General features: G+C 43.5%; 1 protein-coding gene across 12 annotated transcripts in view; it reads left to right on the top strand.

Moving 5' to 3' along the window:
- LOC102414331 (zinc finger protein 665-like) overlaps positions 1 to 19,738 on the top strand; it is a 53,627-nt gene extending 33,889 nt beyond the window's left edge. For 11 of the 12 annotated variants that reach the window (XM_045163318.1, XM_045163311.1, XM_045163314.1 and 8 more), the window contains 3 exons: positions 3,838 to 3,923; positions 9,773 to 9,899; positions 17,339 to 19,738. In XM_045163318.1, coding sequence (XP_045019253.1) covers positions 3,909 to 3,923; positions 9,773 to 9,899; positions 17,339 to 19,698 — 2,502 coding nt within the window. In that variant the 5' untranslated portion in view covers positions 3,838 to 3,908 and the 3' untranslated portion in view covers positions 19,699 to 19,738. Of the gene's footprint in view, positions 1 to 2,631; positions 2,846 to 3,837; positions 3,924 to 9,772; positions 9,900 to 17,338 lie in introns of all 12 variants that reach the window. The other variant, XM_044931508.2, reaches the window with a different exon arrangement.
- The last annotated feature ends 393 nt before the right edge of the window (positions 19,739 to 20,131 follow it).

Below are 20,131 nucleotides of genomic sequence, written 5' to 3'. Positions count from 1 at the left end.
GTGCCACTGCTCACTGCAGCCCCCAGGTCTTCTAAGCTCTGTCCATCCAGGAACCAGGTGCCATCTTGGACAGCAGCTTTGCCTTCCAGCAGATCAGCTGCTCAGCGGCGGATGTTAAGTTTACTCCGATTAGACTGGTCAGTATCTTAAGGGAGTATGTAGGAGACAACACCTCCCTATCCCCAAACCACCCTCTCCTCTTTAATGAGCTGGGATATCTTCCAGTTAGTATGAGCAGAGAGAACAGGAGCCAGTGAGACTAGGGCCTCTCTCTCCTTCTGACTTCTTTACTGAACTCAGTCCAACCATCCCTCAACTACTTAACATCCCCGTTGCTGACAGGTTTTTGCAAGATGACCGGCTTCTTGGTCTCCATTCTGAGTGTCCAGTGTCCTTGGATTTGCAGCTAGGGCGCATTTCTTTTGCAATGCCCACGCCTAGAGGTCTCTGCTCTTGTTCAGCTGTGCATGGAGAAGAGGTAGAAAAATGGGAGAAAGTGAGTGGGAGCTTGTCGGGGTTTCTAGGAGGGTTGGAGCAGGAGTGTGCCTTTTAATGAACCCGATGAATCGTGTGTATGTGTGAGAGAGGGAGAGACAAGCATTGTTGAGATCACGTGGTGTATGGACCTGTTGACACAACCGGTCTCAGTTCTGGCTGGAGGCCCTGGACGTGGGCTCATGGCTAATTGTGGGCTGCGTGGAATTGTGGGCATGCCAGTGTCTTAGCTCAGTTTTCCTGGGACACAGATGCTATGACTGAGGTTTGCATGACTGGGATTAATTGGGAATCTTGTGATCACACCTGTGGAGGAAGGAAGGCTGTAGGATTGGGAAGAATGTTATCCTGCAGTGTGTTAGAAGCAAGGCCTGAGCTGAGCCCACAGGGAGGTCTGGGTGCAGGAGGATGGGCACAGTGGTCTCAGAAGGGGGGCGTGATCCAGGAGGTGCCCCACAGCACCCCCTCCACACAGTGGATTTTTTGTGGTCTTTAGGGAAGGTGAGAATTAAGTATGCAACCCATAGAATAACTCAATAAAACCGCAGAGATCATTTCGTGGGTTACCTTTGATATTTTCTGTTATTTTGAGTTGCTTATGGAGAAAGTTTCAGATGCATTTGTAAGGTAAAAAACAAAAACAAAAACAGAGCTTGGAGTGTTTCTGTGGAAGATATTGAGGTTGCATTGAAATATGTGCATCAGCCTACACATCTGTCTTTTATTATTAGAGTTTGGAGATAACAGTTTGGGGACTGGCTGGGGTCACTGACTAAAATGAAGATGCCTTGAGTCTGGTCGGTGTTTGGCTGTCTTCTTGAGTATTATTCCATCATAAGTGCAGGAGTTGTTAAGACTTTGAACTTTCTGGGGTTTGCATAGCAGGGTCGATTATTACTAGGTGTCTGGGGAGTGTGTTGGAACAGATGGAGGTTTGAAAGTTTCTTTCAGCCTTGAAGGGAATTGATTGGCCCTGGGCGTTGATGGCAGAAGGATTCTGTCAGGGTGGGGCCTTCAAATTGCCTGATGTCGGGAAGGAGTGTTCCTAGAATCCAGAGACCTCAACTCTACAGCAGCTTATACTACAAAGGCTTGTTCTGGACGTTCAGTGCGGAGGTTCCCCAATGATTAAAAACAGAACATACATAGGATCTCACATTCTCACTCCTGATTCTATTTCCAAAGGAAGAAAAATCAGAATTTTTAAAAATGGTTATGTATTTGGCTTTGCCTGCGTCCTGCAGAGTCTTTAGTTTCGGTGCACGGACTCTCTAGTTGTGGTGCTCGGGCTTAGTTGCTCCACCGCATGTGGGATCTCAGTACCCCCACCAGCGTTTAAACCCACATCCCCTGTGTAGCTTGGCAGGTTCTTAACTACTGGGCAACCGGGGAAGTCCTGTGCAAAACCAGTGTTATGAAGGAGTTACCTGCTCTCTCATAACCAATACTGCATGATTTACAACAGCCATTTGTTAGAGAAACAACCTGAATGTCTGTTGTAGTCAAACTGGATAATGAAAACATGTTGTGTGTATGACACAGTCTGTGTCCTGGGGCCCTTTACTGCACTGCTTGCACCTGGACGAACCCTTTGACAACAGACCACAACGAAAGTGTAACAAAACGAAGAAACCATAACCACACTCCTGTGGGGTCAGCAATTCTGAACAATAAGGAGGAAAAGGGCCAAAACCAACTGTGATCTGAGTCTTCAGAAGCAAAAGAGGTCACTGCCTGTTACCCCTGCCCACAGCACTACCAGAGGATCTGGGGGACAGATCACCTCAGCTTCTGACCTTAACCACCAATGCACACCTACCTGCACCCTCACTTAAGGGACCAGCTTGCCCCCTTTTGGGGAGGAGCAAGGACACTCACTTCTTGTTCTCACTTCCCCTTACTGCAGCAGGAGTCCCAGTAAAGCCTTCCCTGAATTTCTCCTCTGATGTCTTATCTATTTCTATTGATTAAAGAGCCCAATCATCCAGGTTGGTAACCTGTAAGTGCAAGTAAGTGTAACTTAGTCATTCAGTTGTGTCTGACTCTTGCAGCCCCATGGAGTGGAGCCTGCGAGGCTCCTCTCCATAGGATTCTCCAGGCAGGGATACTGGAGTGAGCTGCCATTCTCTTCTCCAGGGCATGTTCCCAACCGAGGGATCGAACCCGGCTCTCCAACACTGACAGTGGATTCTTTACCGTTTGAGCTACCAGAGAAGTCCTGGTTGGTAGCATACACTCAGAGAAACACAAACACGTATATAATGACATGCACCCATAAAAAGGGCGATTTTTGTCACTTGGGATCACTTGGATGAATGTAGAGAATATTATGCTAAGTGAATTAAGGCAGGTAACAAAAGACTGATTGTATGTGCTCGCTTATATGTGGAATGTAAAAATCTGAAACCACTAGTAGCAGACAGTGGGATGGTGGTCATCTGGGGCTGGAAGGTGGGGAAGATGGGGAGATGTTGGTCAAAAGGTAGAGACTTTGAGTTGTGAAATGAGTGCGTCCTGGGGAGGTGCGTGCAGCACGCTGACCGTGGTTAATCCCGTTCTGTTACTGCCTGCTGGGAATGTGTCAGGAGAGTAGTCACGAGTGTTGTCACCACACACGGAACATGGGGATTTGGAGGTGATGGACGTGTTGCTTCGTGGATTGTGATAAATATTTCACAGTGTAGATGGTGTGTCACATGGTCACATCGTGCATGGTATGTATACACATCCCTTTTTGTTAGTCCATTCTATGTCAGTAAGACTGGAAAAGAAGAAAGTGGGAGGTAGGCTGGACTTGACCCCTTGAGTGATGTTCAAACCAGGCTTCACATGAGATCATGAGGCATTTTGCCCGGGCATGTTTTGTACCCCTCCCCCAACAGACACACTCTTCAGGTTGTTGTGTGGGGCCTCGCCCCAGGAATGTGCACAGGCCACAGATGATTCTGATCTGGACCCTGCATTGAGCACCAGGGCTCTTAGTCTCTACTTCTGAGACTGAGATCAAGCCCTGGGAGAGGGAAGGGCACTCTGCTCTGAGTGGGGCTGGACCAGGGCCTGCTGTGTGACCTGAAGGGCATCGTGGGGTAAGCGGAGGTGCCCCCTGCTGCTGTGTACATGAGGCCTCACCAGGAGGGGAGTGTGATCCGAGAGAAAGTGTGGAAAAGTCCCGTGTTGGACTCTGTATGGGAGTTGAGTGTCGTGAGTCCCTCCTGAGACTGTGGGCACAAAGGACTGTCTATTCCACGTGGTGAGGGCATCCCTGTATGTGTGGTTGGAGCTCAGGAAGGGGGTCTGTTGACCCTAAGCATTAAACAGCATGTTTTCCACTTTTCGTAATAGACCTCTAAAGACTCGTGTTACATGAGGAAGAAGCCCAGAAGAGGAGGAAAGTGAAAGAAAACGTGTCAGGAATGGCTCTTTCTCAGGTAAGGTCATATTCTCAGTGGATTCTCAGTCTGTCCTGCCTGAAATACCCATCTTTGGACTCGCTAATCGTGTCTGACTCTGGAGTATCCTGTCTCACTCCTGTACATGCACACTCGCCTGGGGCCTTCCCTCAGGGCCTGTCGTCTCCACTTAGATCCCATCTCCCCATGACCTGGTGACCTGGCCTTTATGAGGAGTCTCCCCTGGGCACCGTCCTGGGCAGGGCTTCTCACCCACAGGTTGGAGACGGGGTCTCAGTGCTGTTGGACAGCAGGGATTGCTTAGGGCCCATCTGGATGTGCTATCTGCTTTCTGTCAACCTGGATAAAGGAGCTGGACATAGACGTGAGGTATTAACATGCACAGTACATGCCAAAATTTGGAAAAGAGACCAATGAGGGGGAATCAGTCCTGACTTTTTATAGTACATTTAAAACTAAATGAGGACTCCTTGAAAATCCTGAGTATTTGGGAGTGAAATGGAAAGTTCAGAAAGAGATGTCAGTGCTAGGCAGTGTTTCATTATACCATCTAATTTAAACTATGAAATATAGTTTGTGAATTATTTATTCTTCCTTTTTGGCCACATGATGCATCTCGCAAGGTCTTAGTTCCCTGAGGAGGCATTGAACCTGAAAATCTGTGGTGGAAGTACGAGATCTTAAACCCTGGACTGACAGGGAATTCCCCCAACTTTCCTAATCTTGATGGAATATTTGGTCATGGAATGAAAAGATAAACTTTGGATTCTGTTAATAACTACATACCTAACATTAGTCAGGAAGCAACAGTTAGAACTGGACATGGAACAACAGACTGGTTCCAAATAGGAAAAGGAGTACGTCAAGGCTGTATATTGTTACCCTGCTTATTTGAGTTATATGCAGAGTACGTCATGAGAAACGCTGGGCTGGAAGAAGCACAAGCTGGAATCAAGATTGCCGGGAGAAATATCAATAACCTCAGATATGCAGATGACACCACCCTTATGGCAGAAAGTGAAGAGGAACTAAAGAGCCTCTTGATGAAAGTGAAAGAAGAGAGTGAAAAAGTTCGCTTAAAGCTCAACATTCAGAAAACTAAGATCATGGCATCCAGTCCCATCACTTCATGAAAAATAGATGGGGAAACAGTGGAAACAGTGTCAGGCTTTATTTTTCTGGGCTCCAAAATCACTGCAGATGGTGATTGCAGCCATGAAATTAAAAGATGCTTACTCCTTGGAAGGAAAGTTATGACCAACCTTGACACCATATTAAAAAGCAGAGACATTACTTTGCCAACAAAGGTTCGTCTAGTCAAGGCTATGGTTTTTCCAGTGGTCATGTATGGATGTGAGAGTTGGACTGTGAAGAAGGCTGAGTGCCGAAGAATTGATGCTTTTGAACTGTGGTGTTGGAGAAGCCTCTTGAGAGTCCCTTGGACTGCAAGGAGATCCAACCAGTCCATCCTAAAGGAAATCAGTCCTGAGTGTTCATTGGAAGGACTGATGTTGAAGCTGAAACTCCAATACTTTGACCACCTGATGGGAAGAGCTGACTCATTTGAAAAGACCCTGATGCTGGGAAAGATTGGGGGCAGGAGGAGAAGGGGACAACAGGGGATGAGATGGTTGGATGGCATCACCCACTCAATGGACATGGGTTTGGGTGGACTCCGGGAGTTGATGATCGACAGGGAGGCCTGGCATGCTGCAGTTCATGGGGTCGCAAAGAGTCAGACATGGCTAAGCGACTGAAGTGAACCTTACATTAAGAATAAGATCATATTACTCTATTTAAATTTATTTTTTTGCTGTACTGGCTCTTCATTGCTTCAGTGGCTTTTATCTAGTTCTGGCGAATGGTGGCCACTCTCGAGTTGCAATGTGTGGACTTCTCATTGTGGTGGCTTCTCTCATCTTACAGCACAGGCTCTAGAGCCCACTGGCTTCAGTAGTTTCACCTGCTGGGCTCTAGAGCTCTGGCTCAGAAATTGAGGCTCATGGGCTTAGTTGCTCCTTGGCATGTGGGATCTTACCGGATCAGGGATCAAACCTGTGTCTCTTGGATTGGCCAGTGAATTCTTTACCACTGAGCCACCAGGGAAGCCCTCATATTATTTGTAAATACAGTTATTTTTATACTAAGTAGAATAAATCGACGGTATATTATTTTCTGATTGTATTTTCATTTTTTTGAGGTACTATAAGATAATGTTTAGGAGTTCCCTGGTAGTACAGTGGATAAGAATGTACCTGCCAATGTACGGTGCATGGGTCCCATCCCAGGTCCAGGAAGATGCCTCAGAGCAAGTACGCCCATGTACCACAACTACTGAGCATGAGCTCTGGAGCCTGGCGGCCATAAGTAATGAAACCCACATACTCAGGAGCCTGTGCTCCAAAACAAGAGAAGCCACTGCAATGAGAAGCCTGTACACTGCAGCTGCAAATACAGAAAGCCTGCTTACAGCAACAAAGACCCAGAAAAACCAAAATAAAGAACTTTAAAATACATTAAATGAAGACAAATTACTGAAGTACAAATTGATGCATTTTTAATGTCCCAAAGATGCTGAAATACACATGAATAAAAGAAAACGGGAGTATCATCCCAGAATGTGTCCAAAGGCATCTCATTGGTGTAGGAAATGGCCACCCACTCTAGTATTCTTGCCTGAAAGTCCCATGAACAGAGGAGCATGGTGGGCTACCATGAGGTCGCAAAGATCTGACACGACTTGGAGAAGGAAATGGCAACCCACTCCAGTGTTCTTGCCTGGAGAATCTCAGGGATGGAGGAGCCTGGTGGGCTGCCGTCTGTGGGGTCGCACAGAGTTGGACACAACTGAAGCGACTTAGCATCAGCAGCAGCATTACCCATTAAAAGAGACATACACACACGAAGAAAGGAAAATTTGTACTTTGTACCAATAGGAAAATGAACCAATAATAAAGTTTTCAGACTAGGGAAATGATGTTAAACAAGAAGCAAATTTGAGTTCAAAATGAGTCGTAAAGCAGTGGAGACAACTCGCAACATCAGCAACACATCTGGCGCAGGAAGTGCTAACCAATGTACAGTGCAGTGGTGGTTCCAGACGTCTTGCAAAGGAAATGCGAGCCTTGAAGCTGAGCGTAGTGACTGGCCGTTGGAAGCTGACAATTACCAATTGAGAGCCGTCATCGAAGTTGATCCTCTTACAACTACAGGAGAAGTTGCTGAAGAACTCAACGCTGACCATTCTACAGTCATTCAGCATTTGAAGCAAATTGGAAAGGTGAAAAAGCTTGATAAGTGGATGCCTCATTGCATATAAAAAAATTGTCGTTTTGAAGTGTCACCTTTTATTCTACCCAGCAACAGTGAAACATTTATTGATTAGATTGTGATGTGAGATGAACAGTGGATTTTATATAACAACCAGTGATGACCAGCTCAGTGGCTGGACCAAGAAGCAGCTCCAAAGCACCTTCCAAAGCCAAACTTGTACCAAAAAAAAAAAAAAAAAAAAGGTCCTTTGTCACCGTTTGGTGGTCTGCTGCCAGTCTGACCGCAGCTTTCTGAATCCTAGCAGAAGCATTACATCTGAGAAGCAGGCTCGGCAAATCAGATGCACTGAAAACTGCAGCACTTGCAGCCAGCATTGGTGAGCAGAGTGGCCCGTTCTCCACACCACCACCCGACGGCACCACCTCACATCCAGCTTTTCACAAGTTGGACGAATTGGGCTATGAAGTTATGCCTCATCCACCACATTCACCTGACCTCTTGCCAACCACCCACCACTTCAAGGATCTCGAAGCTGTTTGCAGGGAAAATGCTTTCATAACCAGCAGGATGCAGAAAACGCTTTCCAAGAGTTCGTTGAATCCTGAAGCACGGATTTTTATGCTATGGGAATAAACAAACATTTCTCATTGGCAAAAAATGTGTTGACTGTAATGGTTCTTATTTTGATTAATAAAGATGTATTTTAGCTTGAAAAGAAAAAAAAAGATCTGACACGACTAAGGGACTAAGGAGCAGCAACCTTCTTACACAGCAGAATGAGCTCTGAAAAGCAAATCTAAACCTCTGATTTACCTCTTGAAGATTCTTCAGTAACTTTCAGTTACTTTTGGAATAAAGTCCTAAATCCAAAGACCTTGTAGAAAGCAGCCTCTACCTGGCATCACCCCTCTTTGTTCCCTGTGTCCCAGTTAGACTGGCTGGCTTCCTGTTCACTAAATATCTTCGTGCCTCAGAGCCGGCATTCAGGCTGTTCTCTCTGCTTGCAATTCTTCCATTTCCCACCTTGCCAATGCTAAGTGTTTCCTCCTCACGGAGACCTTGTCTGATTTGTCGATGTATGTCAAGACTTTCCAATAAATCTTCTCTTAGCACCAGGCCTGTTTCAGAGCACATGTTGCAATAGTAATGTTAAAATTATGGATGTAATTGGGTGGCTGGCTGCTAGACCGTAAGCTCCATTATGTTCACTGCTGTGTTCCCAGTTTGGGGCCCACGTTGACACTCAGTGTATTTGGATTGAAAGAAAAAATAAAGACAGGTCTTCCTTGTTTCAACCAGTTGTGTGTTTACATTTGCATGTGTGAGTGCATGAATCTGTAATTCCATGGATTTATTACAGAACATCATCTCATAAACATGTTTTATGCTTTGTAGCAGTTGAAATTGTATCTTAAGTGTTTTCCATTTCCTTAAGTTTTTTCTTCCTCATCACATGAATGATAGAAATAGTAAGATTATTGACATTGTGTGGTTGGTTCGAAGAGGGGGTGACCCTATACAGTGACCATTTATCCTATAGTTGTGTTCAACTCTTTGTGACCCAATGGGCCATAGCCCTTCAGGCTCCTCTGTCCCTGGAATAATCTCCAGGCAAGAATACAGGAGTGGGTTGCCATGCCCTTCTCCAGGGGGATCTTCCCCACGCGGATATCAACACTATGTCATCTGCATTGCAGGCAGATTCTTTACTGCTGAACCTCCGCAGAAGACCAGATACATATGTATTATACTATATATTATAGTGTTCCCTGTGCATTCAGAGGGAGGTAGATAGCAAATTAATTTGTGAAACTTTTCTGTCCATCTATCATGTCCATCATTTCTTGGCTGACAAAGATCTGGGGTTCTTCACCTCCATTGCACATCAACTTTCTTGAAGTTATTTCAGGTATTCTCAGAGAATTCTTTGTGGATACACTTTCCTGCTCTGTTACTTAACTCGTTGATTCCTTAGGTTCAGTTGTCAGTCCTAACCACCTGATCTCAGATGCTGTTGCCTCATTTCTTAACTGTTTGATCTGAGCGATTTCTTAGAATGTTGACAAGAGTTTTCTCCCCAGTCAAATGGACACAGATCTTTCTCTAACGTGCTGTTATGTTGCTTCTAAGTTCGTCTGTGTAAAGTCTTAGAGTAATGCTTAGTGTGTCAGAAGTGTTGAACACCTGTCATCAGTGTGATGATGTCATCATCACCACAATGTGTGTTCTTTTAACACCGATGTGGACTTTGTTGTCTGAAGACACCAGTCTTTGCTGTAAGTCATCTAGATAGTGAATGTCACTTAGTTTGTAGAGTGTAACACTTCTGCATAGACAACTCACTGATTGAATTTATTTGTATATTTTTCATGTATTCTCCACAGAAGTGACAAATTCATGTTGATTGGAAGATGTCATAGTCTTATGAAACAACAGGAAATTAGAGACTGACAGTTTGTTCCAAGTAGCTTTTAATGGATCTGTCATAATATTACATTACCTGAATTGATCCTTATCTCTCTAACCTCTTCTCATTTCGTGTGAAAATAAAAATCCTCCTCAGTGCCTGTTAGTGAAATGTGCTTTCATTTCAGACACAGTTGACCGTCGAGGATGTGGACATCAAGTTCACTCCAGAGGAGTGGGAATGCCTGGACCCTGCTCAGAGGGCCTTGTACCAGGATGTGATGGTGGAGACCTACAGGAACCTGCTGTCTGTGGGTGAGGATGACTTCCCTGTGAAGTTGGAATCTGGTTTGGGGTTATCTCTGCATTTTCCCTCTGTGTTTCTTGGCAGCCCCTGTTTTGCTTGACTGAGTTTACAGCCTTGTTGATTCAGAGATAAAAAAGCTTCATGATTGGCATCAGGACTATAAGCTTGTCCTTTCTTCAGGTGCTCTGCCCAGTGTGTGATACACAAGTTTCTCTATAGCTTGAGTATTTTTAAAGCTGATTTCCAACTTTAAAATATCCAATTCCCTGTTTTCTACACCTGTGTTCTTGGTTCAGTAGTTCTTGGAAAGGATCTATACATGCATGTCTGTGTGCTCAGTTGCTACAATCGTGCCTGACTCTTTGCAACCCAGTGGACCATAGCCCTCCAGGCTCCTCTATCCATGAGATTCTCCCGGCCAGAGTACTAGAGTGGGTTCCCATGCCCTCGTCCAGGGGGATCTTCCCCATGCAGGGGTTGAACCCGCATCTCCTGTGTGGCAGGTGGATACTTTACCTTTGAACCACCGGGGAAGCCCAGGTGTCCGCATATTATACTGTGTATTATACTGTTTCTTGTGCATTCAGTAGGATGCAGATAGTAAATTGTGAATATTTTTCATTCCGTCTATAATTTAAATCACTTCTTGGCTGACAGAAGAGGTGGGATTCTACACTTGGCAAAGCAGGACGCACAAGGTCTAGGTCCTCACTAAAGCAGGCCTCTGAGCTTGCTTCTAACCTGGCTGGACAGTGCCATGACTGTAAGTGCCCTGACTGCCTGCTGTGAGTGCAAGGCTTACAGCACGAGGGATAAGATAAGGGACAAATCTTGAGATTGTCGAGCCCTTGGAGGTGCCCTGGCCTACTCATCCCCAGGCTTAGCAACGTTATAGGTTTTGTAAGACAAACAAAGAGCATTAACAAAAAGCAGAAGTGCTATTTGCTCACAGATTGCTGATGATAACAGTTAGCATCCTGGGAATATAAACGGAAACCCCAAACTGCAATCTTTTAGTCTCACCCATGACCCTAACATGCTGCCTGGGACCTTTTCCCCACTGGGTCTTCCGATGGGCTGTGTCCCGGGACTTCCCAGCACTGTTTGAATCTGGATGTTGGTCAGAACCCAATTTGGTGATGTATTTTCTGCTGTTTCTGCTTACCTTTTCTTTTAATGTTAGCATATTGAAAGTCAGCTTGATAATTCTTTAAGTATTTGTATTATTTATTTCTACAGAACGAGTGGCTTATTTTGTTAACAAATCTTTGAACCTGAGACGAAAGTGACAACTTCTGGCAAAACTTTAATTGGCCCTGTGAGCAGTATTTGTGAGACAAAAATGCCACTCTGTAAGAAGAAAGAGGTTAAGGTTGAAGTTTTTATTTCCTAATGGGATGATTCACCTTTCTACTAGTTAGCTAATACATGGGACATCTTCACTGGATGGTGTGAGAATTGGAACCTTAAATTAAAGAGGGCTGTACCCTTAGAAGTTACTGAATATTTGTGACTCTTGCCCGTTGAGAAAGGATAAGAATGCCATGCCGGATGAGAGGCTGGATCCTCCTCTCTCCTATCATGAGGTACATAAATTGAAAGGGAAAGTCGCTCAGTCATGTCGGACTCCTTGCGACCCCATGGACTATAGAGTCCATGGAATTTTCCAGGCCAGAATACTGGAGTGGGTAGCCTTTGCTTTCTCCAGGGGATCGTCCCAACCCAGGGATCGAACCCAGGTCTTCCACATTGCATGGGGATTCTTTACCAGCTGTGCCACCAGGGAAGTACATGAGGTACATAAAGCAAGCTTAAAATTGTCTGGAGAGAAGTTATAACTGGAAACAGAATTATGTGATTAGTGAGGACGATTGTGGATATTACAATATCAAATTATGTATTAGCTGATCAGCTCCTCACTTTATAAGTTGGCTCTCTCTTGAGCTGGCCCACATCTCTAACAGTGTTCCCTACTGCCTTTTCTGTCTCCGTTATCTTTGTTCTGTTGTGGCCTTTCACCCCTCCTACCCCTCTGTCTCTCTCTCTATCAGCTAGTCCCCTTCTAACTTCCCCTGTCTCTCAGTGGGGAGGGGGTGCCCAGTTTCCCCCAATCCTGCCCCAACTCTAGCAAGTTTCTTTACCCCTTCAGATTTTTCTGATCAAGTGAAGGCCCACATCTCTCCAGATGGACAATCTATGATTTTTATCATCCATTTGCCCCAGTTCAGTTCAGTTCAGTCACTCAGTCGTGTCCGACTCTTTGTGACCCCATGAATTGCAGCACACCAGGCCTCCCAGTCTATCACCATCCTGGAGTTCACTCAGACTCACGTCCATCGAGTCAGTGATGCCATCCAGCCATCTCATCCTCTGTCATCCCCTTCTCCTCCTGCCCCCAATCCCTCCCAGCATCAGAGTCTTTTCCAATGAGTCAATTCTTCGCATGAGGTGGCCAAAGTACTGGAGTTTCAGCTTTAGCATCACTCCTTCCAAAGAAATCCCAGGGCTGATCTCCTTCAGAATGGACTGATTGGATCTCCTTGCAGTCTAAGGGACTCTCAAGAGTCTTCTCCAACACCACAGTTCAAAAGCATCTGCCCCGTTTAATCACAGTCAATTTGAGCACTGTTTGCTCTGTATTTTAGATATAAAACTGTGACTATTGAAAGGGAAGATAAGTTTTTTGACACAGGGATTGCTGTAATATTCTTTAGATTCTGGAGAAAACTGGTTAAAATGATTTTTCCTTTATTTTTTTGAAAGTACAAAACCATTTCTTTCTGCATATGGAATAAAAACAGCTAGCTTCTTAAAAGCCCTGCCTACAGAAAAGCTTGAAGTTAACCTTTACCAGGGATCCCAGATGACTCTAGTGGTAAAGAAGCTGCCTGCCAGTGTGGGAGACGCAGGAGATGTGGCTTCAGTTGCTGGCTTGGCACGATCCCCTGGGAGAGGGAATGATACCAACTTCAGAAGAGTCAGAGAGACATTTTAAATCTGTCTGATTTATGCATGTCTCAGTGTGTGTCTTTGATTTTGGATAATATTGCTGAGGTTTATTTGTAAATAAGCTCTTACTTAATTGGCTTTAAAAGAAAGGAAGCACTTGGGCTTTGCTGGTGTCTCAATGGTAAAGAATCTGCCTGCCAGTGCAGAAGACGGGTTTGATCCCTGGTCCAGGGAGACTCCACATGCTGCAGAGTAGCTAAGCCCATGCACCAGCACTACTGAAGCCCACGTGCTCTAGAGCTCATGGTCCACAAGAGAAGTAGCTACAATGAGAAGCTCATTCACCACAACTAGAGGGTAGTCCCCACTTGACACAAGAGAAAGCCAGAGCAGTGATGATGACCCAGTGAAGTCAATAATAATAAATTAATTTAAAAAAAATTAAGTGTGTACAAATCAATTACAAGAGATATTAACCTAAATGAATTTCAGGTTCACATGACTTGGGAAATATTCAACGTTAAAAATCTAGTATTAATGTTTGCTTATCTAATTAAGACATGTCTTGAATCATGCACATTGTGTAATACTTCTATTGTATTGCACTCAGATTTAGGACTATTGATGAATATATTTGGTGCTACCCTGAGATGCTGTCTATAAGACAGCAAATGTTTTTAGAAGTGATCACTGGTATTTATGCTCACCAATCTAGAAAATGCTAATAGAAAGCTCAGTTCATGGTTGCTTAAGGAAAGTAAGATGTGTGTTTTCAGTAAAGGTGTGAGAAATGAAATTGAGTTTGGATGCTCATAGCAATGAGTGGAAGCGAGTGGAAGCTGGAAGCAAGGTCTTTGTTTCCCAGACCAAGAGTCTTGACCATTGGACCACAGCAGCCAACAGATAGGGCTAAGGTCCGTAGTCTTGCCTGCCTAGTCAAGAAAGAATTCAGATGAATAGGCACAAGGTAAAGAGTAAAGGAAAATGTTTATTGAAAGGAAAAGTACATGCAGAAAGGCACATGGGCTAGCTCAGAGAGAGAGCCCACCTTTGGTAAGTGTCTATTCTTTTTAAAGGTACAGTTTTCCAGGTCTTTGTCTCCCCTCGGGCCAGTCACCTTCCTTTGTCTCCTCTGGTTAATTTGTCTCAGGCCCCTCCCCTGGGGTGTGAATGCACACCCTAACCAAGCTGTATCTCGAAGTGAAGGCTTCTGGGAGAAGTAAGACTCCTTATGGCCTGAATTTTCCTCTGATTTGATCTCAAGCAACCTTTCTGCACATGTGTAGTGTCTCAGTTAATAGACAGGTTTTTTTCCTTTCTTTGTCCTTGGCATGATTATTCCCTTGAAGTAAGAGACAAAGACTGGCTATTTACCATGTATTTGTTGGCTATAGATTCCTCAACTGGAGCCCAGCTATCTCTTATCTCAGGGAATGCAGAGAGAAGGGTGACATATTGTAGATATCCATTGTGGAGCCCATCTGTCTCCTATGTGAAAATTACATTTTACTAGGGAAAAAAAATTCTGACTTACAGGTGGCTGTTTACAAATGAAAAACGTGATTTAAAAAGAAAAAGGAGAGAGGCTTATGGAAAGTGGGCCCCAAGAAAAGAGGTCCCAAAGAGTAGGTCTTTCTATGATCTGTAGCAGTGTGTCATTTCACTCCTGTCAATGTTGTTGCTTGACTTTGGGGAGCATGTGATGAGGTGTTTCAAAGGGATCTAATTCCTCTCTGTCCCCCTTCTGTGCTGGATACCGTGGGATGTCTACTTTTTGGTCCATGTCCAGCAATGGTAACACCTCCAGAGCTGTAATACCTGGAGCCAGCCTGGTTCTTTTCCTATTTGGTGCACTTGGGAGACCTCATTGGAAGAAGGGAAGAGAATGGCCAATCTTGGATTGCATTTGGTGTCTCAGATCCTACACAGAGCTGCCTTCAACCTGTCTTCCTGTTCAGAACCCTCAGCTATTCCTGTTGTTACTGCTTTTACCACAACCTTCAGGGGTGTGTGTAACAGGAATGTGGTTTGGATCTTCTGTGATTGTAACTCAGGAAGCCTGTAAGGACAGTGGACTCTGAGATCTTCTCTTCGACCCCGTCTTGCATATATGAATCAGACTCCAGGTTCCTTCCGTCCATGCTCATACTGTACAAAATGACCCGTGCTCATCCACTGAACCACATTTTCAGGACACGACTTGATATGTGGGGGGGGGGGGTGGTACTTGGGAAACCATTTATAGGTGAGATGACTGAATAAGGCTGTTAGTTACACAGATCAGTTCTTGTGACTCACTTGACCTTATGTTTTTAAAGTCCTGAAGTTTGTTGTAACCTTTTGTAATCTGTTCTGCCCAAGTGGGCCCTGGTGGTTAAGAGCATGTATGAATCTGTAGGTCTGGGTTTCAGTCCTGCTTTGCTCATTACTTTCATATGCCACGGAGTTGTGTACATGAACCCTGTGAATCCACCTTTGAAAAATTGAGGTAATTAGTGCTCTTAGGTGTCATAGAATTTTGACTGTTTTACCGAAAGGGCAGAAGTGACTTTTTTTTTTTATTTTACTGAGCCATGTAGCAGAAACAGTATCAGACTGTATTTTTTGGGGCTTCAAAAATCATTGCAGATGGTAATTGCAGCCAAGAAATTAAAAGACGCTTACTCCTTGGAAGGAATGTTATGACCAACCTAGATAGCATATTCAAAAGCAGAGACATTACTTTGCCAACAAGGGTGTGTGTAGTCAGGGCTATGGTTTTTCCTGTGGTCATGTATGGATGTGAAAGTTGGACTGTGAAGAAAGCTGAGCGCCGAAGAATTGATGTTTTTGAACTGTGGTGTTGGAGAAGCCTCTTGAGAGTCCCTTGGACTGCAAGAAGATCCAACCAGTCTGTTCTAAAGGAGATCAGCCTTGGGATTTCTTTGGAAGGAATGATGCTAAAGCTGAAACTCCAGTACTTTGGCCACCTCATGCAAAGAGTTGACTCATTGGAAAAGACTCTGATGCTGGGAGGGATTGGGGGCAGGAGGAGAAGGGGATGACAGAGGATTAGATGGCTGGATTGCATCACCGACTTGATGCACATGAGTTTGGGTGAACTCCGGGAGTTGGTGATGGACAGGGAGGCCTGGTGTGCTGCAATTCATGGGGTTGCAAAGAGTCGGACACGACTGAGTGACTGAACTGAATGAACTAAACTGTGGCAGGCGGGATCTTCTGTCTGCATTAGGTATGGAATCTGTACCCCCTACAGTGTAAGCGTATAATGCTGTCCACTGGGCCATCAGGAAATTTGCCTCAAATGTTACTTTTGCTTAAAATACGTATTTACTTCCTGTCTCTTTCTTATTGTGACATGTCTCTGTCTACATTACATCTTGTTTATTGTTAGTTTACTTTTCGTTCTGAAGAGTGTCTCTGACTGTATTTAATAAGTTTTCAAATAATATTGCTTCTTTATCGCAGATTCTTTACCTCTCAGCATAAGAAACACCCCAAAGCTTGTTCCTTTACATGTATCTTGCAGCTGATGAACCGAGAAGTGAAGGATACTGTATAGATAGGCAATTGCTGTAGTGAATGGCTGCTATTTAAGTAGAGAATGTTTCATTTATTAATTCTTTGTCATTTAAAGATGACAGTCTTTATGTTTTACACAGTATAACGGACATGAACTGCTTCTCATAAAATGCTTGAATGTCTATGTACTGATAGGTTTATAAGAGGTATTTATAAATGTGTTTTTATTTTTTATTTTTTTTTAAATTATTTTAGGGAATTCCCTGACAGTCCAGTGGATAGGATTCAGTACTTTCACTGCAGTGATCCTGGGTTTAATCCATGGTCAGGGAACTAAGATCTCATAAGCCTTGTGATGGGGGTGGAGAGGGGACTATTTCAACAAATTGTTTATTTTCACTATGCAGTATTTGTTGAACAGTTGTCAACTGCCATTTATGTTTTACAGTTTTCGTTAGAATGCTTCCTTTGGATTATTTACCATTACAGTGTAGTGCCTTGTTGATCCTTGCTTGCTCAGTTGCTTAGTCCTGTCTGACTCTTTGTGATGTCATGCACTGTAGCCCACCAATCTCCCCAATCCATGGAATTTTTAATATTTTTTTTATCCTCAATTATGAGACAGAAGTGTGTGTAGTACCAAGTAGAATGAGCTTTGAGATCATGATGGGAAAGATCTTTTTCTTTGAGACGTGACATGGGTTTGCATAAAATGAATGTTTTCTGATTGTGTCTTTGAAACTTGGCTACCCTAAAATTAATTTGTCTATGTAATCACTCTTTTTTTTTTTTTTTTTTTTTTTTTAAAGAGTTCTGTTCCTTTAGTGTTCCTTATATTTTTAGTTCATCATTGGGAAGATTCATAGTACTGTTCAGGATGGGTATGACTTTTGGTATAATATCATGTGTTCAACATGAAAGAATTTATTTATGAATTGTTATTAATCAGATACCTGTGGTTCTTTATATCTTGTAGATGTGTCTTGTATAGATATGACCATGAAATTACAAGCAAAAGAAAACAGTGGAAACGGAGAACTTTTTCAAAGAGTGATGTTTGGAAGAGCCAAAACCCATGAAATTAAAGATTATTTCCTGAGGAATATACAGGAAACTGTGCATGGTTTTGAGAATCTGTGGACAGATGATGAAAGAAGAGACAATGGAATATTTATATCCTATATCAAAAATTTCACTGATGGAAGAGATCATCAGAGTAGAAATGATGCAGGAGATAAGCCTATTGAAAGGCTCGGATCAAGCTTTCATGATGAATTGCAGATGCTTCAGTCTGAAGGGACAATTTTTGAATGTAGTCAAGTTGTGATGAATATCAACAGTAGCCCCTCAGGTTTGCCAACTCAGAGAACTCGTAGTGTCCACAAAGGCATTTGTCATAAACGTGAGAGTGCTGTTATGCATCCCTCAGAACAGGCCCCAGACCCAGAAGTACACAAGAAAAAATCTTACAAAAGTAATGAGTGTGGCATAACCATTCTTCAGGACTCAGAACACACTAGACATCAAAAAATCCATACAGGAAGAAAACCATATAAAGCTGACATATATGGCAAGGCCTTTAATGAAAATAATAGCCTTGCAGTTCATCGGACAAATCATACTGGAGAGAAACCATATAAATGTGATGTATGTGGCCACAGCTTTAAACGGAACGCAGCCCTTCAAATTCATCTGAGAGTTCATACTGGAGAGAGACCATATAAATGTGATGTATGTGGTCACAGCTTTAAGCACCAGACACACCTTCAAAATCATGGGAGAACTCATACTGGAGAGAAACCGTATAAATGTGATATATGTGGCCGTGGCTATCCTCGAAAGGCACAACTTGGAATTCATCAGAGAGTTCATACTGGAGAGAAGCCATATAAGTGTGATGTGTGTGGAAAGGCCTTTACTCGAAAAGAAAGCCATGCACTTCATCAGATCCTTCATACTGGAGAGAAACCATATAAATGTGATCTCTGTGGACAGGCCTTTACTCGCAAAGAAAGCCACACACTTCATCAGATCCTTCATACTGGAGAGAAACCATATAAATGTGATGTATGTGGCCGTGGCTATACTCGAAGCAGACAACTTGCAATTCATCAGAGAGTTCATACTGGGGAGAAACCATATAAATGTGATGTGTGTGGCCATGGCTATTCTCAACAGTCACAACTTGTAATTCATCAGATAGTTCATACTGGAGAGAATCCTTATAAATGTGATATATGTGGCTGTGGCTTTACTGGAAAGAGACAACTTAGAATTCATCGGAGAATTCATCCTGAAGTGAAATCTTACAAATGTAACAGCTGTGGCAAACTTTTTTTTGCACTGTCATCATTAAATAAACATCAGGAAGTTCAAACAGATGAGAAAACATCCAAATGTAATTTGTGTGGCAAAATGTTCACTTCCAGATGTTACCTTGCAGTTCATCGGAGAAGTCATACTGGAGAGAAACCATATAAATGTGATGTGTGTGGAAAGGCCTTTACTTGGAAACAAAGCCATGCACTTCATCAGATTCTTCATTCTGGAGAGAAACCCTATAAATGTGATGTATGTGGCTGTGGCTATACTCGAAAATCACACCTTGAAATTCATTGTAGAGTTCATACTGGAGAGAAGCCGTATAAATGTGATGTATGTGGAAAGGCCTTTACTCGCAAAGATAGCTGTACACTTCATCAAATCATTCATACTGGAGAGAAGCCGTATAAATGTGATATATGTGGACGTGGTTATACTCGAAAGTCACAGCTTGGAATTCATCGGAGAATTCATACAGGAGAGAATTCTTATAAGTGTGCTGTATGTGACCGTGGTTTTACTGAAAAGAGACAACTTGGATCTCATTGGAGAATTCATACTGAAGAGAAACCTTTTAAATGTAACAGCTGTGACAAACGTTTCCTTGCATGGTCGTCCTTAAATACACATCAAGCAGTTCATACAGATGAGAAAGCACATAAATGTACTTTCTGTGGCAAAGTCTTCAGTTCCAGGTGTTATCTTGCAGTTCATCAGAGAACTCATACTGGAGAGAAACCATATAAATGTGATGTATGTGGCCGTGGCTATACTCGAAGCAGACAACTTGCAATTCATCAGAGGGTTCATACTGGAGAGAAACACTATAAATGTGATGTATGTGGCAAGGCCTTTAGAGGAAATGGAAGCCTTACATCGCATCAGAAAATTCATTCTGGAGAGAAACTGCCGGGACCCAGCACGGGAGTCCCCACCCATGACAAGGTCATGTGGGAGAGTTCTGGTGGGCAAGGCGAGCCAGAACTCAAGGGGTGCCCCTCTGGGCCTGCCTGAGTGTCTACCCCAAAACCAGAGTCTGTCTGTTTTACTGCTTCATGACTTTCACCAACTCCTCTGACATTAATGGGTGGCTATCCCCGACCACCTTTTCTCTGAAGGAAATCAACTTAGAGCTCTAGCTAATTAGCCTCCTGGGCATAATAAAGAGTGTTTCAATCCAAACCCCTCAGACGGCTCTCTAACTTGCCTGACAGGTTTACCTGGACTCCTACAGCTACGCATACGATTGTTTACAGTCTCCCAACTGCCAGAGGCATGGGAAGTTTAAGATATTCAAATAGTATAGAGCCTCTCGGAGAGTTAGAAATTGTTAAAATAAAACTAGTAGATTTCATTGTTGAGCCACTGCTTGCTGCCAAGTTTCCACATCCCCTGTATTGTATTTTTGGAAGTGTATTAATTAATGTAGTTGATATATAGAAAAAAT

Source organism: Bubalus bubalis, chromosome 18 (genome assembly GCF_019923935.1).
Source record: "Bubalus bubalis isolate 160015118507 breed Murrah chromosome 18, NDDB_SH_1, whole genome shotgun sequence".
Taxonomy (NCBI): Eukaryota; Metazoa; Chordata; class Mammalia; order Artiodactyla; family Bovidae; genus Bubalus; species Bubalus bubalis.
Note: the sequence above shows the minus strand (reverse complement) of the source record. Positions and strands in the feature narration are given on the sequence as shown.